The following is a 20,841-nucleotide window of genomic DNA, read 5'->3' as shown; positions in this document are numbered from 1 at the left end:
CCTTCCGAAGGTTCGGGAAGCCATGAAGGCAGCAGAATGGTGACTGGAGATGGAGTCCCCGGACACTTTGCTCCAGGCCCAGCTTCGGGCTTTGGTGTCTCTCAAAGACCAAAGAGACAGATGCCTGCAGACAACTCTGATCGGGCGTCTAAAAAACTTAAGCTGCGCTGCAAGTCCAGGTTACGGGCAAAGACAGCCACTTGTTTTGGATGTTCTCCCAGAGGGATTTTCCTCCCTGCCTCCTTCTATTTTCTAGGCTTCAAGATAGACATGAAAAGATAAGACAAAATCTCTAAAAAAAATCTCTTTACAGCCACCCCATAAGGGAGGCATTTCCATTTTACAGATGAGGACACAGGCTACACAAGTTAAGTGATTTGTCCAGTGGCGCAAGCAGGACTTGAACTGGGGTCCCTGTGTCCCAAACGCATGTTCTCGACCATTGCGACACTGCTGCTTGAAGTGTGGTCTGCAAACTGCGACAGGTCTGTGAACTGGGACAGGTGTGCAAACTGGTTGCTGGTTCGGAAGTTCATTTCAGAAACTGAGAGTGAGCTCAAAAAAACTTCCAGAGCAATCCGACAGAGTGATTTTATGCCTACTTAATCGAATTAATAAAATAAAATGGCTTGCATCTTACCTGTGCTTTATTTCATATTTCTAAACGTTCCTTTTTATTGTATTTTATAAGTTTCAGTTTGCAACAAAGCTGGGGGGATACCATCCCTGACCTGCTACCACAGTGAGTTTCAGAAGCTGTGGCCCAACGGGGCTGTGCTCTTGGTTTGGTACAGCTGGGCACTCCTCAGAGCTGCTTCTGAGACATCCTTGTACCTGAGAATCAATTGACCCTAAGCTTGATGAGACCTCAGTCTGAAGTCCAGAAACACCCACAAGTAAGGAGAAACAAGCCCTCCCTGCTTGTTAATCATGACAGCCCTGAGCAGAGGTGCTACGGCTTCCCTCTGGTCTGTCCAACCTGCATCAGGAGCCATCGAATAAAAAGAGAGTGGGAGGACCTGGGATTCAGCACTGTCTCCAAAATGAGGCCCATACCATCTGGCTCCCTTTGAAAAGAAGTGTTTTGTTTATTTCTTATTCCCTTCCATTTACCTTCTCACAGGTAGAGAGGGACACAGGAAAATACAAGTGCCCGAGCTCCCTATGCAGATGGACCTGATACAAGAATGAGACTTCCTGACCTACCTGGCAGGCTGGTCCTGGCCAGGTGCAGGGAGAGAGCGGATGTTAAAGCCGGGCTAAACTCTAAGGTACGAGGTGCTCAGCGCCAAGTATCACTAGCTTCATTAAGCTCTTTAGTCTTGAAGAGAAAAACTGCAGTATCTGCTTCCACTTCACCTCCTCCCTCCTTCACAACGATTAGCAGAAACCCTGGTTTCAGAGCGAGGGAGCTCGGGCATCTCGGCGCATGACACAGCCTGCTTGGTTGTCGGTGAAAGATGCTCTGGGGATCCTTCTTCCCTTTGGTCTGAGGAGTGGCTGAGCCAGGATGGGGACCAATCCTAGGTGGGTTTTAGGAGGCAAAAACTGGACGATAGAGAACTTATTCTCTCTCACACACACACACACACACACACACCAATACACAGCTCAGGTTCTGTTCTCATCACTAGCGATACGTACACCAGGGGATACAACAGAGAAAGTCTCCATTCTCATGAAGCGGAAGTTCTAATCACATGAGAAAGATGACCAACTATTCACAAGTAAATATATAATCAATGCCAAGTGTCCATTAGTGCCTTGAATAAACCAAAGCCATAAGATGGGAGACAGAGAACGAGGGTGGGACCTTAACCTCTGCGGGGTGCTCAGGGAAGGCCTGTCTAGTAAGTGTTATTGGGCAGAGATTAAGAACGTGCCATATTTGGATAACTGGAGGAAAAGGTCATAGGCAGAGGAACAGCTAGTTCAAAGGCCCTGGGGTGGGAGGATCTTAGCCAGGAAGCCAGGAGGCCAGGAGGCCAGGATGGCTGGAGCACAGTCAACAAGAGAAGAACAGAAGACGAGGAAGGCAGATCATATGTCCAACCCTGGACTTCACTGAGTGTGCTGGGAAGCCGTGGGGGTAACTGAGAGGATATTGAACAGATGAGTGACATAATACAATTTGGGTTTTAAATATCCCTGGTTTGGCCCAAGTTGGTAGCCCTGGAAGTGGTGACAGGGGCAAACTTAAACTTGGGATAGTTTTAGAAGGTAGAACTGATTGGACTTGGTCCCTGGGCTGAATGGTAAGGACAAGCCCTTCCCCTGAGGGAAGTTTCTGAATGCTCGCCTTGTGCCTGACTGTGGATTGTAATGGGCACAGAGACCACTACAACAAAAGGCTCTATGATAAAAGTCAAGATCAGATTCTGATCTTATGTATGTATGTATGTATGGCTACAATGGGTCTTCGTTGCTGCACACGGGCTTTCTCTAGCTGCAGCGAGCGAGGGCTACTCTTCGTTGCAGTGCGCGGGCTTCTCATTGTGGTGGCTTCTCTTGTTGCGGAGCACAGGCTCTAGGCGCACGGGCTTCAGTAGTTGTGGTGCACGGGCTCAATAGTTGTGGCTCGCGGGCTCTAGAGCACATGCTCAGTAGTTGTGGCACATGGGCTTAGTTGCTCTGCGGCATGTGGGATCTTCCTGGACCAGGGCTCGAACCCGTGTACCCTGTATTGGTAAGCGGATTCTTTTTTTTTTTAAATTTTACTTACTTATTTTTTTATTTTTGGCTGTGTTGGGTCTTCATTTCTCTGCGAAGGCTTTCTCTAGTTGCGGCGAGCGGGGGCCACTCTTCATCGCGGTGCGCGGGCCTCTGTTACGGCCTCTCTTGTTGCAGAGCACAAGCTCCAGATGCGCAGGCTCAGTAGTTGTGGCTCATGTGCCCAGCTGCTCCGCAGCATGTGGGATCTTCCCAGACCAGGGCTCGAACCCGTGTCCCCTGCATTGGCAGGCAGATTCTCAACCACTGCACCACCAGGGAAGCCCCTGGTAGGCGGATTCTTAACCACTGTGTCAGCAGTGAAGTCCCCAGATTCCGATCTTGACCTCAGCTGCCCTGAGATGCTGGTGGCTGGGCTGCTAGGCACGTCTACGAAGCCCATAGCCCTAAGTAATTTAGAGCTTTGCTAAAGTCAGACACAGCAGGAGTCAAGCCCCCTTTCTGATTCTTATTTGCAACCTGACTGGGGGAAAATGACTTTTCTTCTCTAAGCTTTGTTCCCTCATCAGGACTACCTTGCTGAGTCGTTCTGCACAGTAAATGAGATCATGTGATGAAGGCACTTCATACAGTGTCTTGCACATAGTAAGTGCTCACTTAATGTTCAAAATGCAAAACAAAATCAAGGTCTTCTCCAGTGGACTGAGGCCTAAGTGTGTCCCTCACTGTTCTCAGGCCAAGAGAGTTCACCAAACAGACTGCGCATAGCCCCAAAGACAGCCCACCGTCCAGGAGACATTCCTCAGGGGTGGGGATCAAGCCATACACCCAAGCCCACTTCCTGCAGGGTCCTCAAGAGGCAGGGGACCCAGGTGGCCATGCTGGAATGCCCCGAGGAGACAGAGAGCTCAAAGTCCTGCTTTCTGTCCCAGCCTTATTACCAATCTGCTCTGTGACCTTGAATCAGGCACCTTCACTTCCTGTCCTGGGAAGGGAAGGAAAGGGGTTGGGGGCGGGGAAGGGAGGAAGCTGTGTCCTAAAGAAACAGAACGGCCTGCCATTCACTATTCAGGGGCCAGAAACCTCAAAGAAATCACAAGTGGAAAAGGCTGGAGCAGAGTGAAACTCCATCTGTTTCCACACTGTGTGCTATAGGACCCTTGGCATGTGTCCCCGCCCTCCGCTGGGTGGTCTCATGACCCCGGGAGGAGCATGCAGTTTGATTTCTCAAATAGTTGGGATAATGAGAGGGAGAGATCGGGAGACATGGGGATCTCGTGCCTCCTAACACGATCTTCTGAAAGAGCTGCCGACTGTAATGACCTAGACCCAGGGGTTTCCCGCTGTGTCCCAGAGAGCCCTGAGGTCCTGGGGGATGCCCAGGGCACCGCAGGGCTGAGACCACTGGTCAGCTCCTCCTCCAGCCAGAGAAGCTCAGCTTTTTTCTTTCTTTTTCTGTGACCAGGTTTCGGGAGGTGCTTTCTTTCAAATACTGGTTGTAAATTCAGAGCCCTTGGGGCCAGGCAGGTAAAATAAATAAATGAGACAGGCCAGCTACGAGAGACCGAGGCACGTGGCAATGTAGGGAATGCCTTCTGTCGCCTTAGCTGCCACTCAGCTCCCCCTGATCGCTGCCATGCAGGAATGGGGCCCAGCAGTGCCAGATCGTCTGATTTCTCTAGAGAAACGAGAGATCCAAATTTGGATGTGATTAAATGCACCTGCCAACTAAAGCGCACATGTCTGTGGGCCACCAGTTTACAACCTCTGGCTTTCAGAGAAGGCAAGAAGCGTGAAGGAGAAGGAGGAAGCCAGGACCCAGGAGGTGGGCTCTTCCCCGCCTCTCCCTTGGAGCCAGCAGACCGTGGGTGCCCCACTTACTCAGCTCCGAGATGCTCCCCACACAGGTGGCCAGGAGGGACTGCTCCAGGGTCCGGAGCTCCAGCTGCGCGTAGGCATCGGCGCGCTCGTCGTGGCCCAGGGACCCGCCGTTGTAGGGACTGAAGTACGCAGGGAGGGAGAGGACACCTGTGGGGAAACATGGTGGACAGTGTCAATGAAAATAATCAATAAACAATCAATAGTAAGAATAGCAAAGAGTTTCATTTGAGCCAAACTGAGGACTAGCCCAGAAGCCCACTGTCTAGGTTACTCCGAGAAGCCTCTCTGGAGAAGCAGCGTTTTCAGCACAGTTTTATATCTTGTCAGAACAAAGAATATTAAACAAGTCTGGGTTACATTTCTTCAAGGTTAGAAAAAAAAAAAAAGAACAGACCAGCACGTACATAGCAAGTCGGTATGCCTTAGCACCTGGGAAGGGAGTCTTTTATTTTTTTTTAACATCTTTATTGGAGTATAATTGCTTTACAATGGTGTGTTAGTTTCTGCTTTACAACAAAGTGTGGGAAGGGAGTCTTATCATCCAAAGAGGACCAGCATTGGCATCCCAGGAAGAGGGGCATTTAATCTTTATTTTTAACCTAGACGTTATTTACTTCTGGTCAATGTGCCCTTTTCTTTAATAATTAAAGCCGACGTACAATGTATGTTTGATAGGCCACAAACAGGCTATTTTAGTTAGCATAAAACTCAAGTTAACTCATGTATAAGCCAGAATGACTTCCCTATATGTCAATATGTGAAAATGTCTTTTATCAACAAGTCACCTGAGGATGGAAGCAAAGCTCAAAGGCCACAGCTCTGCTCCCTGTCTGGTCGAGTGCGGGTGGTGGGCAAATTGCAAGGCTCCACTTAGGACAGCTGACTTTTCACTGTGGACGGTGCTGCAAGAACCAGGATGAGGGCGGCCCACCTGTAGACGTGGTTTAAAGCAAGCGGAGACCATCCTTTCTTGGAGCTGCACGAGGAACTGGCCTCCAGAGGCTGGTGGGCCATATACGCATTCATTCATTCCTTCCCTGCTTCACTTGCTGAATATCCAAAGTGCCTCACTCGGCCCAGGGATTCTGCTGCCTTTAGGATTCCGGGGTGACAAAGAGACCTGGCTTTGTCTTCACGGAGCTCAGTGGATGGGGCGTCAGATGTAAACTGTTCACCCTGCCCACCCAAAGGGCGGCATCGCCCTTGGAGTCCTCCCACTTCTTCATGCTGCCCCCCCTTCCTTCTTCAAGCCAAGAATAGGACCAGGAGAAATCACAGAGAAAAGGATGCTGCTTTCCCCACTCCAGGAAGGGGACTCATCCAGCCACTGGCCAAGGCCAATTAGCGTTTTTCATTAGCACTTCAACAATAGAGGAGCAGAGCTGTCAGAATCAATCCCAGGGGGTGACAGCCTGTAAATTTCTCCAACTCACTGTGTGGCTTCTTAGAAAGCACCAGAAAAGCAAAATCAGACTGGCTTAAAATTACATGTTGGTTCTTAAGAGCATGTGGCCACAAAGATTCCCAATTTTTGGTAACTGCCTCTTCTTCGATCAAGGCTTCTTTGTCCAACCCCCTTGAACTTTTTTTTTTTTGAAAGCAAAATACCCACAGGAATTTATTTTAGTCACTTTTGGGAAAATCTCTTAAAATTCCTTGAGATAACAGAAGAGCCCCTGGGATGTGGCCAAATCCAGCCTAGACTTCCCTATCCTGTACCCAGAAACGTCACAAGGATGACAACAGCCATAGGTCCTGCAGCAGAGAGGTTAACACAGGGCCTTGGAGCCGGAACATTTGGGCTCATGATTCTAGCTCTGTCACTTAAACCAGCGGTGTTACCTTGGGCAAGTTACTTCACTTCTCTGTGCCTCAGACTCCTCATGTGTTAACTAGAGGTAACAAAAGTTACCTAGCTCACGGTGTGGCCGTGAGTTGCCAGATGTCCACGTGTGGACTGCTGTGTGGCTCAGAGTAAGTGCTCTTGCTATTATTTTTCCTATGTGCTGGGAACGCAGGCTTTAGGCACACTGTCTCATTTATTCTTTCAACAAGGTGGGCACTGCTGTCTCCATTTTAGATAATGTGCAGAGAGTTTGAATAACTTGCTCTACCAAGTGGCAGAGCTAGGATTCAAATCCAGATCTGACTGGCTCTAGAATGTACACGCTTCCCCTCTCTGTAAGCCCAGATTCAATGAACACACCACCAAGCTCACCTACGGCTGTCCCGATTCAGTGTTATTCCTGCTTGGTTCACCCATGGAAGCCCCAGTGCTGGGCCTCGTGTGCTCTTTTATGGGGCAAACGCACATGGCAGCCTTCCTCCTGCCCAGATCCCGGCAGCGTTCTTTGGCCACGCTCTATGTTCGGCTGCCGGTCAGCCCTGCCCTCCTAGCCTGCCCCTCCCCTGGCCCAGCCTCCCTGCCCTCCCCAGCACTGCCTCACTGCCCTGCTGCGTGGCTGGGACCTGCCGCTCTGAATCTCCCTCCGACTCCTCCAGGATGGCAGCGGCAACGGACTCCCGATCTGGGCGCTGGTTCGGCAAAGCAGGGCATCAAAGCACTTCCTCAAAGCTCTGTTTCCAGTGGAAGGAGGAGGGCATGACTAGGTTCCCCCTGCCCCCAGCCCTGTCCCCAAAGCAGAACCTCTCCCTGACAGCTGAGGACCCAAACGCATGAGGAAGATTTGGCTCTGAGCATTAAAACAAGTAGTGAAACAAAAGACCACCCTCCCATCCCCACCCGGAACTACAAGCTCAAACCCACGGGCAGCCCAAATGTTTGGGAGGGGCTTCTACGCATCCACGGGTCTAACCCAGGCCCTGCTCTGCCTCTTCTCTTCATTATTAATCCACAGGAACAACGCTGGGGACGTGTGGACCAAATTTACAGAGCTTAGGGCAAGGGAATAGGAAATTCAGCTGATTTGTCAAAGGATTCCCAGAGAGAAATATTATGTCAATGGATCTAGTAACAAGAGCTTGCAGCTCCATTAATAATAGTCCCCATTTTCCCAGTCATCGCCCACCCAAAGGGGTTTTCATTTAATACCGTGGCAAAAGTAATTCTGAGCCTATTATTACTAATAGTAATTGATAGCATCACAGCTTTTGCATAGTATCTTTTGCTTTTAAGGGACTTCGAACACCGAGGAGTACATAATTTATTCTTCCAGCAAGGGAGGTAGGGAGGTCATTATCAGTAATAGCCACTGATGACATTTTTTTTCTTTTTCTTTTGCGGTACGCGGGCCTCTCACTGTTGTGGCCTCTCCCGTTGCGGAGCACAGGCTCCGGACGCGCAGGCTCAGCGGCCATGGCTCACGGGCACAGCCGCTCTGCGGCATGTGGGATCTTCCCGGATCGGGGCACGAACCCGTGTCCCCTGCATCGGCAGGCGGACTCCCAACCACTGCGCCACCAGGGAAGCCCCACTGCTGACTTTTAAAGAGTGCTCACTATGTGTCAAGACTGTGATAACTTTATATGCATGGTCACGTGCAATTCCCAAGGCTTCATGAAGTACTGTTTGCACCCATCTTATAGATGAGAAAACCAAGGGCCCCGCCCCCAAAGTTAAGTGACTTGCCCAAGGTTACTGAGGGTCTGAAACTGAACTGGGGCTAGAATCTCAACCTCTTGATTCTCAAGCTGTTGAAATGAAATGACGTCCTAACTTTGCCCCCCTTGTCTTTAGTTAAAGAGCACAAGGATATTTGAGAGAAAAGGGGTTCTGTTCTGTTTGCGCCTGGGGTCTGATAGGAGGAAATATAAAGAAAGACCCAGAAATACAACTTTCTTTTAATGTGCCTGCAGGCACTGCCTGCTAAGGAACCCTGGAGGCCTCACGTAAAGCTCTTGCAGACTGAAGGCCATCTGTCTTATTCCCTCTGATATTTCCAGAATGCAGTTCCACAGGCTGCCTTCTGAATCTGCCCCCTTAAGAAAGCCTTTTTTGGGGCCTCCCTGGTGGTGCAGTGGTTGGAAGTCCGCCTGCCGATGCAGGGGACACAGGTTCGTGCCCCGGTCCGGGAAGATCCCACATGCCGCAGAGCGGCTGGGCCCGTGAGCCATGGCCGCTGAGCCTGCGCGTCCGGAGCCTGTGCTCCGCAATGGGAGAGGCCACAACAGTGAGAGGCCCGCGTACAGCACAAAAAAAAAAAAAAGAAAGCCTTTTTTGGACTTCCCTGGTGGCGCAGTGGTTAAGAATCCACCAGCCAATGCAGGGGACATGGGTTTGAGCCCTGGTCCGGGAAGATCCCACAGGCCGCGAAGCAACTAAGCCCGTGCGCCACAACTGCTGAGCCTGCGCTCTAGAGCCCGCGAGCCACAACTACTGAGCCCGTGCACCACAACTACCGAAGCCCACGCGCCTAGAGCCTGTGCTCCAGAACAAGAGAAGCCACTGCAATGAGAAGCCCGCACACTGCAACGGAGACCCAACGTAGCTAAAAATAAATAAATAAATTTATTTTTTTTAAAAAAAGAAAGCCTTTTTAAAATGTCAGTGTGAAATTCTTCTCTCTCCCACATAAGCCTGCTCCTCAGCCATTCTCACTGGAGATGGAAAACACTTGCCTTAAGTTCTCTCAACACTTTAGTGCCTTCTTTGCCCCACAGAAATTCCTGGCTTTAGGGGATGGGCCCAGGGCAAGGTCATTCGGAAAAAGGGACTTCCAAAAAAAAACAAAAAACAAAAGAAAAGCAACCCCCCCCCCCCCCGCCCTCTGTTTACTAAAATCCTTAGGAAAAAAATCTGTTTATTTCAGTCATGACGGAAAAAAAAGCATGCTGGAATGAAACCTGTAACCCTTTATTAATTAATAAGGACACCTCAAATCGATCCCTGCTGAACTCTGTAAAAGTTACAAAGAAAACCCACGTGCGTCACTCAGATCGTTGCTGTGAAATGAACTCCCGAGTGTGAGGCAGGGAAGCAGTAGGCATGACCCAGGTACCCTGTGTCTCCCTTGTCTACAAAATCAGCATTTCTGTGGACACAAGGTTCCGCCCCAGTGTGCTCTGACTGTAGGTGAAGCCTCCACATTTCTCAGTCTGAACACAGAACCACAATCTTCGGTCGCTCAATTGTTTTCAAGCAGGTTGCCCAACCTTGAATCTCGGAACTCATTACCTCATTCCCCAAAGCTTCCGGTCCCTTCTCTGAGCACAGCACCACGTCCACCCAGTTGCCCAAGAACACATCCGGTGAGTCATCCTTATCAACTCTCTTCCTCCTCCCCCCACACATCCAATCAACCACCAAACCTTGCTGCTCTCATCACCTTCCTATCTCAAAAGTCCAGTCACTGCCGGTTCAGGCTACCATCTTCCCTCACTGGATACTGCAATAGCCCCTCCCCGTCTCCTCCCTCCGTCTCACCCCATCCCTGACAATCCCTTGCTCTGGTCACGCACTCTTATTTACTCTGGCTTTAAACTCTTCAATGACTGCCCACTGCCCTCACAAAGAGGTTCAAACACCTTTCTACAGATAAGAATAGATAATATTCTTCTTTCTTTCTATGATACTTAGAGATGAAAATAATTCTGCCAGTAAATAGGGAAATTCCCAGCACCTCTCAAGAAATCAGCAGTTAAGAAGCCTACACACTGAAGAAAAGGGAACACTCCTGCACTGTTGGTGGGAGTATAAATTGATACAGCCACTATGGAAAACAGTATGGAGGTTCCTTAAAAACTGAAAACAGAACTACCATATGACCCAGCAATCCCACTACTGGGCATATGCCCTGAGAAAACCATATTTCAAAAAAAGTCATGTACCACAATGTTCATTGCAGCACTATTTACAATAGCCAGGACATAGAAGCAACCTAAGTGTCCATCAACAGATGAATGGATAAAGAAGATGTGGCACCTATATATAATGGAATATTACTCAGCCATAAAAAGAAACGAAATTGAGTTATTTGTAGTGAGGTGGATGGACCTAGAATCTGTCATACAGAGTGAAGTCAGAAAGAGAAAAACAAATGCCGTATGCTAACACATATATACGGCATCTAAAAAAAAAAAAAGGTTCTAAGGAACCTAGGGGCAGGACAGGAATAAAGATGCAGACATAGAGAGTGGACTTAAGGACACGGGGAGGGGGAAGGGTAAGCTGGGAGTAAGTGAGAGAGTGGCATGGACATATATACACTACCAAATGTAAAATAGATAGCTAGTGGGAAGCAGCTGCATGGCACAGGGAGATCAGCTCGGTGCTTTGTGACCACCTAGAGGGGTGGGATAGGGAGGGTGGGAGGGAATATGGGGATATATGTATATATATAGCTGATCCACTTTGTTATACAGCAGAAACTAACACAACAATGTAATAAAGCACTTATACTGCAATAAAGATGTTTTTTTTAAAAAAATAAATAAATAGGAAACAAAACAAAACAAAACAAAAAAAGAAGCCTATGCACACCTGATCCTGGTTTCTGCGGGCTGTTTTCCGAGTTTGGTCACTTGGCTCTGCTCCAGCCCCGGGCTCCTTCCCAGGTGATTCTCCACCAGTGCCCAGAGAGGGCGCCATTGAGTCAGCTGGGAAACCCAGTGCACAGAAGACTGGGAGTCCTGCCTTCTTGCTGGCTGCCAAGCAGGAATTCGACCTGGGTTTCAGCTGGCAGAGGTTGCCGGCTCCTCCAAGCAAGCAAGTAACAAGCCAGAAGCCAATGGACTGCACACTGGGTTGACAAACCAGATTTTCAGTGCTAAGGTTTTTCAGAAGCAGGGCTCAGCCCAAAGGCCAAGTCGATGGGGATTTCATTCTCTTCTCTGTAAGACACAGGGGTCAACTGGGTGGCCGCTCAAGTCTGCTCCAGCACTGGGATCTTGCACTCCAACTGGCCCTTCTGTGGATCTAGCATTAAAGTGCACCCCTTAAAACCTTTCCCCCCACTTTCATTCCACTATTTAATTTCTGAATTGTGGAAACAAATAGGCCCTGTTAGCATTATTTCCTGTGATTTAATTTCCCCCAAGTTATAACAACAGCCCCCCAACAGACACAATACACACAAAATTGTAAACGTAAAGATGTCCTTTTTTTGTGAAAACTGGGTAGATTTACAGTTCAGTTTTTCTAACCAGTCATCGAAAGGCCATCAAGACTGTAACGTAACTGTACCCCCAACCTGACAACCCATTCCCATTCCCAGGGCTCTCCACAGATTTGCAAATGTTCTTTTCAGGGCGCTGTGACTACAGTGGGCCCAGCGACCTGTGCAATGCTACGTGCCTAGCATCTTCTCCCGCCCCTGCCCCCCGACACGCCCCACCAGACTCACTAGCCCCCCAGCTCAGGGAAGCTCATTTGTGAAGACAGCAAAGGCCACTGCCTGTCGCCTGTTTCTTTAAAATGAAACCCGGCATGCAGAGGATTACTCTTTTACTGCCCTTGAGAGGAAACTTGGCAGGGCGGCTTCTGCCACTTTTCTTAGGAGCTGGAAGCTTGGGTGGGGTTCAATCCATAAGCTTCTGAAAATAAAAATTATATTGCCCCACTGAACAGTTTCCAAAGAGCCCACATAATCCAATCCTTTTTATTTTTTTTAAAGTGTTTCCATTCTCTGATCTGTAATTTTATATATAGTACGTTTCATGCTCGGTTGTTGCGTATTAGTCATACTGAAACAAAGTGCTGAAGAGTTAAAGCTGGAATATTTTCCAGAGAGACCCAAATGGAGTATAAGGACAGTTGGTTCTTAAAAAAACCCACTTCACTGAATGGTATTTCTCCTGATATTCGAAGTCCAACGACATTGGGGGATGGGTGTTGAAGCAAGGGGAAGATGAAGGAAATAAGGAGGAAAACCTAGAAGTGGAATGAAATCTGCTTGACTTGATGAATCATCAATCATCCCTGTAAAAATGATTCATCAAGAGTAATTGAAAGCTCATGTAATTCTCAGCCAGAACCCACCTAAAGATGAGACCGCCATACTGTGAGGCCCAAGAATTCAAGTGAGGGGCAAAGGTTGGGAGACAGGAAGAGAGAAGAGTTGGGGTCTAAACTGAGTTTGGGAAGCAGGTTTTAACCACGGGTTAGTAATGAACGGAGATGGGCGACCCCATACCGAGTAGTACTCTATGCCATGAGTGGGATGAACCAGTATTTGAACCCACATGAAGACCCCACCAGTGGTCTCATTACAATTAGCTAGTACTGTTACTAACCCCATTTACCAATGAGGGACACTGAGGTTTAAATGGGCTGGGTCACTTGGTGAAGGTCACAGAGCTAGAAAATGGCCGAGGTGGGATTCAGACCCAGCCCGTCCATCCCGGGAGTCCACACTGCCTCTCACATGGGGCTCTGCCCATTCAAGCCCAGGGACAGAAGCCTTCCGCCACCACTCACCAGTCCAATTAGCACTGCCCGTTCCCCTTCTTCTTCAAGGTCAGGAAATTAAAAGCAGGCATAATCATGCTCTGGTTGACACCTCACTCTAAGTTATCAGAACTCTACGGGCTGAGGGTGGTCTTCCCGTTAAGAGAGACCCAGAGGGCCAGGAGCTTACCATTAAACTGTGAAATAAAAATGCACATTTATGACTGCCCAGGGAGCCAGGGGCCAGAGAACCCAGGGCTAGCGAGATCAAAGGCTGTTGGAGTACAACACGCCTGTTGCCAGCGTCCCCAATTCTCTTAAAAAAAATATACGGTAAAAATATAAGGTCAACACTGGGCTGCATTCATCTCTCTCTGGAGTCCTTGACAGTCTTGGGCCTTCTGGCAGCAGGGTGGGGGGATCCTGCTTGGGGAGCTGGCCTTGGGCTGCCTCTTTTCCCTCCAGTTGGTAGCAGCACCTCTGACCTCAGGGCTGGCTCAGTCAGTTCTCAGAGGGGCTCTAAGCAGGGTGAGGGTTTAGATGGGGAGAGGGGCCACCATAAAATAATAGCCCAACAAAGCAGTGCGGGTGAGCCCAGAAAGTCTGCTAGGAATGTTGGCTCACTGGCATTTTGGTGATTTGTTTAATTAAGGTTCATATCATGTTTAATTAAGGTTCATATCAGAGACCCACAGGATGAATATGCCCATAAAAGAACTAGTAGAGATCATGGACTGCTGCTTAATTCTTTTGAAGTGAGAAAAGCCCTAGCGAAATGCAGCCTGTTCATTGCCATTTCCCCACCTTGCAAGAGAATGAAATAAAGCCACAGTAACTAAGTAGATCAATTTCAGGAAATTAAACCTAAAGGTGAACTCTGGAAAACCCAGCAACCGTCACAACATCGGGGGGTATGGAGCGGAGAACTCACACGCGGACCACTGAGATTTTTCCTGTGGAAAAAGATCTCTGTTGTGTTTGGAATACTTTTTAAGAGATTCTGGGTGGCCTCGCTCCAAAGTATTGATGTAACACATCAAGAACTTGAGCGACCCAGGAAGCATGAGTCTTGGAACTGCCACCTCTTAAAAAAAAAAAAATCCATCCCATGACCATGGTCCTTTGTCAAATGCTGTCCTTGACCCATGGTGGCTGAGCATGCCAATTCCTGTGAGCCAAGGACAACATCCAGCCACTTTTGTACAAAGGCAACAACACATTTAAAACATAAACATACACAGTCATCACCCTAAAACATCAGCCCTTCCCCCAACCCATGCACACAACCACCAAGTGGTTGAGAGTGGTTCTCTCTGTGCTAGGGCTATAAGAATGTTTTGAACTACTATGCTTTTTAAACTTTTTACAAATATGATTTATTGGTGGTGTAAAAAGTGATTGTTATAAGAGAAACAGGGGACGTGGTGGGGGAGATGTACTCAGAGAGAGAAGAAGGTGATAGAATGTTTCTTCTGAGCATAGGAATAGCCATAATTTCAAATATGTTAGAAAGTTAGTTAACTGAAATTAAATTTTTATATAGGAAAACAAGAGAACGTTTAAAAAAATTACTATGATCTAATTACCTATAAAGAGCCCAGAATGGAGGTCATCTAACATAAAAGATAGTTATTTCTGCACGGGAGAACTTTAGATGATTTTTTTCTCCATTATTCTTCATGCTTTTTTTCTACTGATTAACTAATGAACATATATATTTTAATAAAAACAAAACCATTGTTACAACTGTTGTGAGCTCATGGAGGAAAAAAAGTAAATAGAAGGAAAACTTGGTTGTTTTATATAAAAATTTAAAAAAAAAAGGTAAGGGAAAGAAACTCAGACAGAAACTGTTCTATATTCCTAAGCAGGAGGTGAGATTTTGTCTGCAACTCTCATTCCAAGAATCGGCCTGAGAGCCAGCCCCTTCACCTGGCCAGATGGTAGAGACTCTGGGCCACTCAGAGGCCACTCAGGGGCACTTCCTCTGGTCCAGCCATGTACCCACTGGGCTGAGCCTGTGTGATCATGATGCAGCCACGTGGCAGTCTGGACCGCCAGTACTCTCTGTCGGTACGGGCTGCCACTTGCTGGGACTGAGGACAGGGAGAGCTGGGGGACATCCTCATGCTGTACCAAGTGTGAAAAGAGAGGCTTGCCACTACCAGTGCTGCTGGGGGTGGGGTGGGAGGTACCGGCGGGCCCGGGAATGGGAGAGAAGGCAAAGCACGTCCCGGGAGTGATCCCGGAGCTACTTCTCCAGTGAGAGCAGTGCTGCCTGCAAGTAAAAGAGGGGAGTGGGAGAAGCCTCCAAGTGTCAACTCAGAGGAAGGAGAGGGATAAATGAGCCCGAGCACCTGTAATACACACAAGTCATTCCTTAGGGGTTAAAAAAAAAAGAGGCAAATGTCACAAGGTCTAGGGCAGATGGCCAAGATATTTATTAATAGAACATGAATGCATCATTAGTCAGAAATGTACTGTGCTAGAGTCCCTCTAACAAATATAACCTGCTTCAGTCGGCTTTGGTTCCCATTCCAAATGACGCTATTAGACCCTCCAGATGATTTAAGAGCATGAATCAGAGGGAAGAAGGTTCAAAACTCAGCTATGAATCTTATTAGCTATGTGACTTTGGACTAGTTAATTAACCTCTCTGAGCCTCAATTTGTTCGTCTGTCTAATATGCCTAATAATAGCTCCGAATTCACTGATTATTTGAGAATTAAAAGAAGTTAAGTAAGTAAGCATTTAGTAAAATGCCTGACACACAGTAAGCATGTAATAAACGGTAATATCTTACAAATGGCCTCACGGATTCCCAGGGCCAATAGCTTTGGGATAAAGCCATCAGATACCATATAAAAGTATTTCTATTCGACAGAAGTGAGGACCCTAGGCCAACCAATCCCATTATTTTCCTAAAGGCCTCTGCTGATACAGAATCATGCTTATATTCACCACGGATGGATCATTTCTTCTGCATTCCTCCACTAATTTCTTCAACAACTGTTTACTGATGACCTAATAATCTGCTAAAAGTGGCTATGCTCTGGGGGTAGAAAAGTGAACAGGCCACAGTCTCTACCCTCTTGATGTTTGCCGTCTAGTGAAGGAGGGCAGACAGTATACCAGCCAAGTCCATAATGAAAAGGGCTACATGGAGTCGGATCAAAGAGCCCAGAGGAGGGTCTCTAAGCAGACTACGTAGGCCTAGTAGTCAAGGAAGGCTTCCTGAAGGAAGAGACATAGAGTAGATATCAGTCTAGTGAAGGGGTTGGATGGGTCTTCCAAGCAGAGGGAGGGCCTGTATAGGGAGGTTCTGGGGCAGCGATAGGTGGGGAGGGGCCCCCTGAGACTTGTCATGAAGCTGTGTTTGTAGAGCCAGCACATTATTCATACTTAGACTATGTGTTTATTTGGGGCAGCCTGGGAGGTGGCTAATGGAGATCACTGCCCTCTCTCCACCCACCCTTGGAGCCACTACGAAGCCGGGATCGGTGAACTTTTTCCGCAAAGGGTCAGAGTAAATATTTTTGGCTTTGCGGGTCTGTCACAACTACTCAACTCTGCCGGCGTAATGTGCATATACATAAACAAATGGGCACAGATTTGTATTTTATATCACCTTCACATGTCACAAACTAGTCTTCTTTTAGTACTTTTTCAACCATTTAAAAATGTAAAACTAATTTTTAGCTTGTAGGCCATACGAAAACAGGTGTCAGGTGGGATTTGGCCCCAGGGCCATGCTTGCTGACCCCTGTACTAATCCAGAGCCCCTCAGAGGGATGGAGAGGGGTAGCTCGGAGTGATGGGTGAGTGTGACAGGCCTCCGCGGGACAGACCAGGGTGGATGGCACGAGTCACAGGAGTCTAAGGGGCTGAGACTCTGTCCTGAGAGCAGTGAGGACTCATTGAAGGGGTTTAAGCAATTGAATGACAGGGTCATACGCACATTCAGACAGATAAATCCGGTAGCTGTATGGGAAAGGGATGGGAGAGGAGATTAGAGATTAGAGAGCCCCACTGCTGGCTGAAGACATCTTCTTTGCCAAGGAATTCATAGTCTAAAAACCCACCTGGGCCACTGCTTGGGCTCTTATTTCAATAAAGCTGCTCATTCCTTTTAGCTTTTGCATTAAGCACTTAAACGTCAAAGTCGGAGGTAGCAGATTACATTTTTCGGAACTAAAATTCATTAAGGGATCATTTTTAAGACCAAATAAATGAAAACCATGTTTGACTACTTTTAAAATTGGTGATATTCCCGGATCAACTTAAAGCAGTTAGCAAATTTCAATCTCAATCTTCATGGCTCCAGCAAATTTCAATCTCAATCTTTATGGCTCCAAAAGGCAATTCACAGAGAATGGGAGAATTCAACATGTGCCTTGAAATCTGGGCTGAAAAAATCCCCCCAATGCTAAGTATGTTGGGGACACCAGAGCCCAGAGTTTAAGTCACTCCCTTCATAAATCATATACGGCAAATATGGACATATCCATGTACCACCCCGTCCCCATTCCCCTGCACAGAAAGGGTTGTTTGCAGACAGTTAAATTCTATGGACAGAGAACACATTCTCTAAGGCCATGGGACCTTCTGTCCCAAGGTTGACTGATGGCTTCCAATATGGAAGAAGTATCCAAGTAGGCTCGGGGAATTTTAGCACTGTGTTATTCTTGTCACTCATTCACTTACTCAAATATTCATCACAGACTTATTAATCACACTGAGCTTGGTGCTAGGAATACAGAGGTAAGATCCAGTTTCCTGGCTCTAGAGGACAGGAAAAATATGTAGACAGATAATTAAAAGGTACCATAATATGGGCTCCCCTGGTGGCGCAGTGGTGGAGAGCCTGCCTGCTAATGCAGGGGACAGGGGTTCGAGCCCTGGTCTGGGAGGATACCACATGCCGCGGAGCAACTAGGCCCGTGAGCCACAATTACTGAGTCTGCGCGTCTGGAGCCTGTGCTCCGCAACAAGAGAGGCCGCGATAGTGAGAGGCCCGTGCACCGCAATGAAGAGTGGCCCCTGCCTGCCACAACTAGAGAAAGCCCTCGCACAGAAACGAAGACCCAACACAGCAAAAATAAATTAATTAATAAACTCCTACCCGCAACATCTAAAAAAAAAAAGGTACCGTAATAAATGCTAGAGGAGGGGTCTGCAGTAGGTACTAGAAGCTTGGAAGGAGTCTGAAGAGAGGGCTTTTGCTATGTGCTGTCATCCAGCAAGGGAGGAAAAAAACAGGATGTTTCACAAAGCCACCCCTCCTCACCCCAAGAACCCCAAAGGGACAGTACAGACCTTATGAGTAGCAAACACTCCCCGGTCATCTCACGGCTGAGCAACGTCACGCAACATGGGAGTAGGTTGAGAAGGTGCAGCGAAAGAAGCTCATTCATAGAAGGAGGTCCCTGTAGAACGTTCATTCTCAGGAGGGGGACATCTCAAACCTCACTGTGTCACTTCCAGGACACCATGATCTTTCCCTGCAAAGGTGTATGAAAACATCCAGCCGCTGGATGCTTGAAACTGTGCCGCTGTTCCCAGCGACCTATCCAGTGCCGTCCTTCTCCTCCCTGGCTAACAGAGCCCTGCTTCTGCCTGGAATGACTTGCAGTACGAGCCCTGGGGGGCCCCTTCCCAGACTCCCTTACAGCTGTACAACATGGTTTTGGACATGAGACGTAAATTCAAGACTTCAGGGGTTTTGGAAAACGTTGCTTTTCCTGATCTAAAGGGACAGGCTGTCCAGCTGGCAGGGCCTTTGAGCTTCTTCCTGCCTCAAATGTGACACACTGTCTGAAGAGGTACAGCAGCAGCCATTATGCCAGCAGGAGCCAGGCCGCCTGCTGCCAAAGCTGGAGCAGCACCCTGGGGCTGCCGTGCGGGGGGAGGCGCTGCAGGAGGGGACGAGGGCAAGATCAGAGCCAACATGCTGAGGATGGCAGAAAGTAGCAAGAGCCTGGGTCTCTGACCGTCTCGCCGAGCAGCTACCCACCACCAGGAACTGCCAATCCCCGAACTTCTTGTTATAGAAAAAATATCACAGGGAGGGCAGCTTAAACAACATAAATTTGTTTTCTCGCAATTCTGGAGGCTAGAAGTCTGAGATCAAGGTGTGGGCTGGGTTGCTTTCTTCTTCTGAGGCCTCTCTCCTAGGCTTGTAGACAGCTGTCTTCTCCCTGGGTCTTCACATGGTCTTCCCTTATGTGTCTGTGTCCTGATCACTTCTTCTTACAAGAACACCAGTCAGATTGGATTCGGGCCCACTCGTGGGACTTCATTTTACCTTAGTTACCTCTTAAAAGACTCTATTTCCAAATACAGTCACATTCTGATGTGCTGGGGGTTAGGACTTCAACCTATGAATTTTGGAGGGTCACAGTTCAGACCACCACAGGCAGGTTTTTTTGACTTGCAGATGGAGTGATTTCTCTAATACAAGATGGTTTCTGTAAATCATTAGTTTGCAAAAAAACTTTTAAACCATGGAAAGCTTTGTTCAAATGAAATCATGTGGAGACTCTGATGATAAAGCCATCTCCCCGCTCCTGGGGCCCTGCGTCTCTGTGGATGCTAAAAATGCATGCTCACAGGCTCCTCTGTGTGGCGCTGGCTGTGGACATGCTGGACTCAGACTCTGCTGAGAACGGGGCGGTTCTGGCCCACAAGGCCAAGTTCCCCAAGGGCCTGGGGTGGCTGCAGCAACTCCAGCCCTCACTTTGCTCAACATAAGGCTGGAAGCTCCCTTCATGGGGGAAATCTTCCGGGCAGACCATTGGGCTTCTGCTGGGTGAGTGTCTGCAGAACGCCACTCACAGTTTATGTGCATTTACAAAATGCAGATAGGGGCTTCCCTGGTGGTGCAGTGGTTGAGAGTCCGCCTGCCCATGCTGGGGACACGGGTTCGTGCCCCGGTCCGGGAGGATCCCACATGCCGCAGAGCGGCTGGGCCCGTGAGCCATGGCCGCTGAGCCTGTGAGTCTGGAGCCTGTGCTCCGCAACGGGAGAGGCCACAACAGTGAGAGGCCCACGTACCGCAAAAAAAAAAAAAAAAAAAAAGAAAATGCAGAAAGGCGAAAAGAAGAGAATAAAAACAGTAATTTTACTGCCCTGAGATAATCATCATTGACATTACAGTTTAATATCCTTTCAGACTTTTGAATATGCACCTCTGCTTTGGAGCGTGCATGTGTACTTTCTTTTTTCTCACATGCATACTTTTAATTTTAAGAAATTAATACTTTAATGACCTTTTTCACTTAATATTTCACAGATAGCTTTCCATGGTCCCAAATATTGTTTCTCATCCTCACTTTCAATGGTTGCAGCACACTCCATTCTAAAGGCTCACAGTACCTAGCACTGTTATTTTGGGTGACTCAGGAGCGTCCCCCAATATGACTTCACAGTGGGCAGTGGCCTCTGAGTCACATCAAACCCCAGCGCTCTAGCACCGAAGGGACCCCTGCTTGTTGTCCTAGCTCTGTAAGTGAGCCCTGAGGAGGTGAGGCCCCTCCTCTCCCAACCAGGACCTGCTAGAGAGTTGACCCTAACAGGGCCTCATGACAGATGCCAGCACCTCTGTCTCATTCTGATTTTGAAAACCAGGTCTCAAAAAAATGAACTAAAGCCACAGGAAGATGGGGCATTTCCTCACAGGTGTCTTCGGGTTACAGATGCTCGCGCCCGGAGGCCTCAGAGGGCTGGCTGTGGGGCTGTCATCCAGCGAGGGAGCACCCAGGCCGTCTGATCCCCTGACAACCAGCCCTGGATTCGCACACAGGCCCGCTCCTTTCCTCCAACCAGGAAAGCCAGGACCCTCCTGTGCTTTCCACGCAGAACCAAAATGGGAAGGGCTCTTGCCAAGGCTCCAGGGGTTTCTGCAGCACCTGCCTGGGAAGAGAGGCCTGTCATTGGGGAGCAGCTTC

The 20,841-nt window shown here is 48.3% G+C and overlaps 1 protein-coding gene across 2 annotated transcripts in view; it reads right to left on the bottom strand.

Annotated features, from left to right (window-relative positions):
- Positions 1-20,841, bottom strand: part of ABTB2 (ankyrin repeat and BTB domain containing 2) — a 181,883-nt gene that overhangs the window by 44,348 nt on the left and 116,694 nt on the right. For both annotated transcript variants that reach the window (XM_067749459.1, XM_067749460.1), the window contains exon 2: positions 4,552-4,698. In XM_067749459.1, coding sequence (XP_067605560.1) covers positions 4,552-4,698 — 147 coding nt within the window. The remainder of the gene's footprint in view (positions 1-4,551; positions 4,699-20,841) is intronic.

The sequence above is a fragment of the Pseudorca crassidens genome, chromosome 9 (assembly GCF_039906515.1).
Source record: "Pseudorca crassidens isolate mPseCra1 chromosome 9, mPseCra1.hap1, whole genome shotgun sequence".
Lineage (NCBI taxonomy): Eukaryota > Metazoa > Chordata > Mammalia > Artiodactyla > Delphinidae > Pseudorca > Pseudorca crassidens.
The sequence above is the reverse complement of the archived record's forward strand: the minus strand, read 5'-3'. Positions and strand labels throughout refer to the sequence as shown.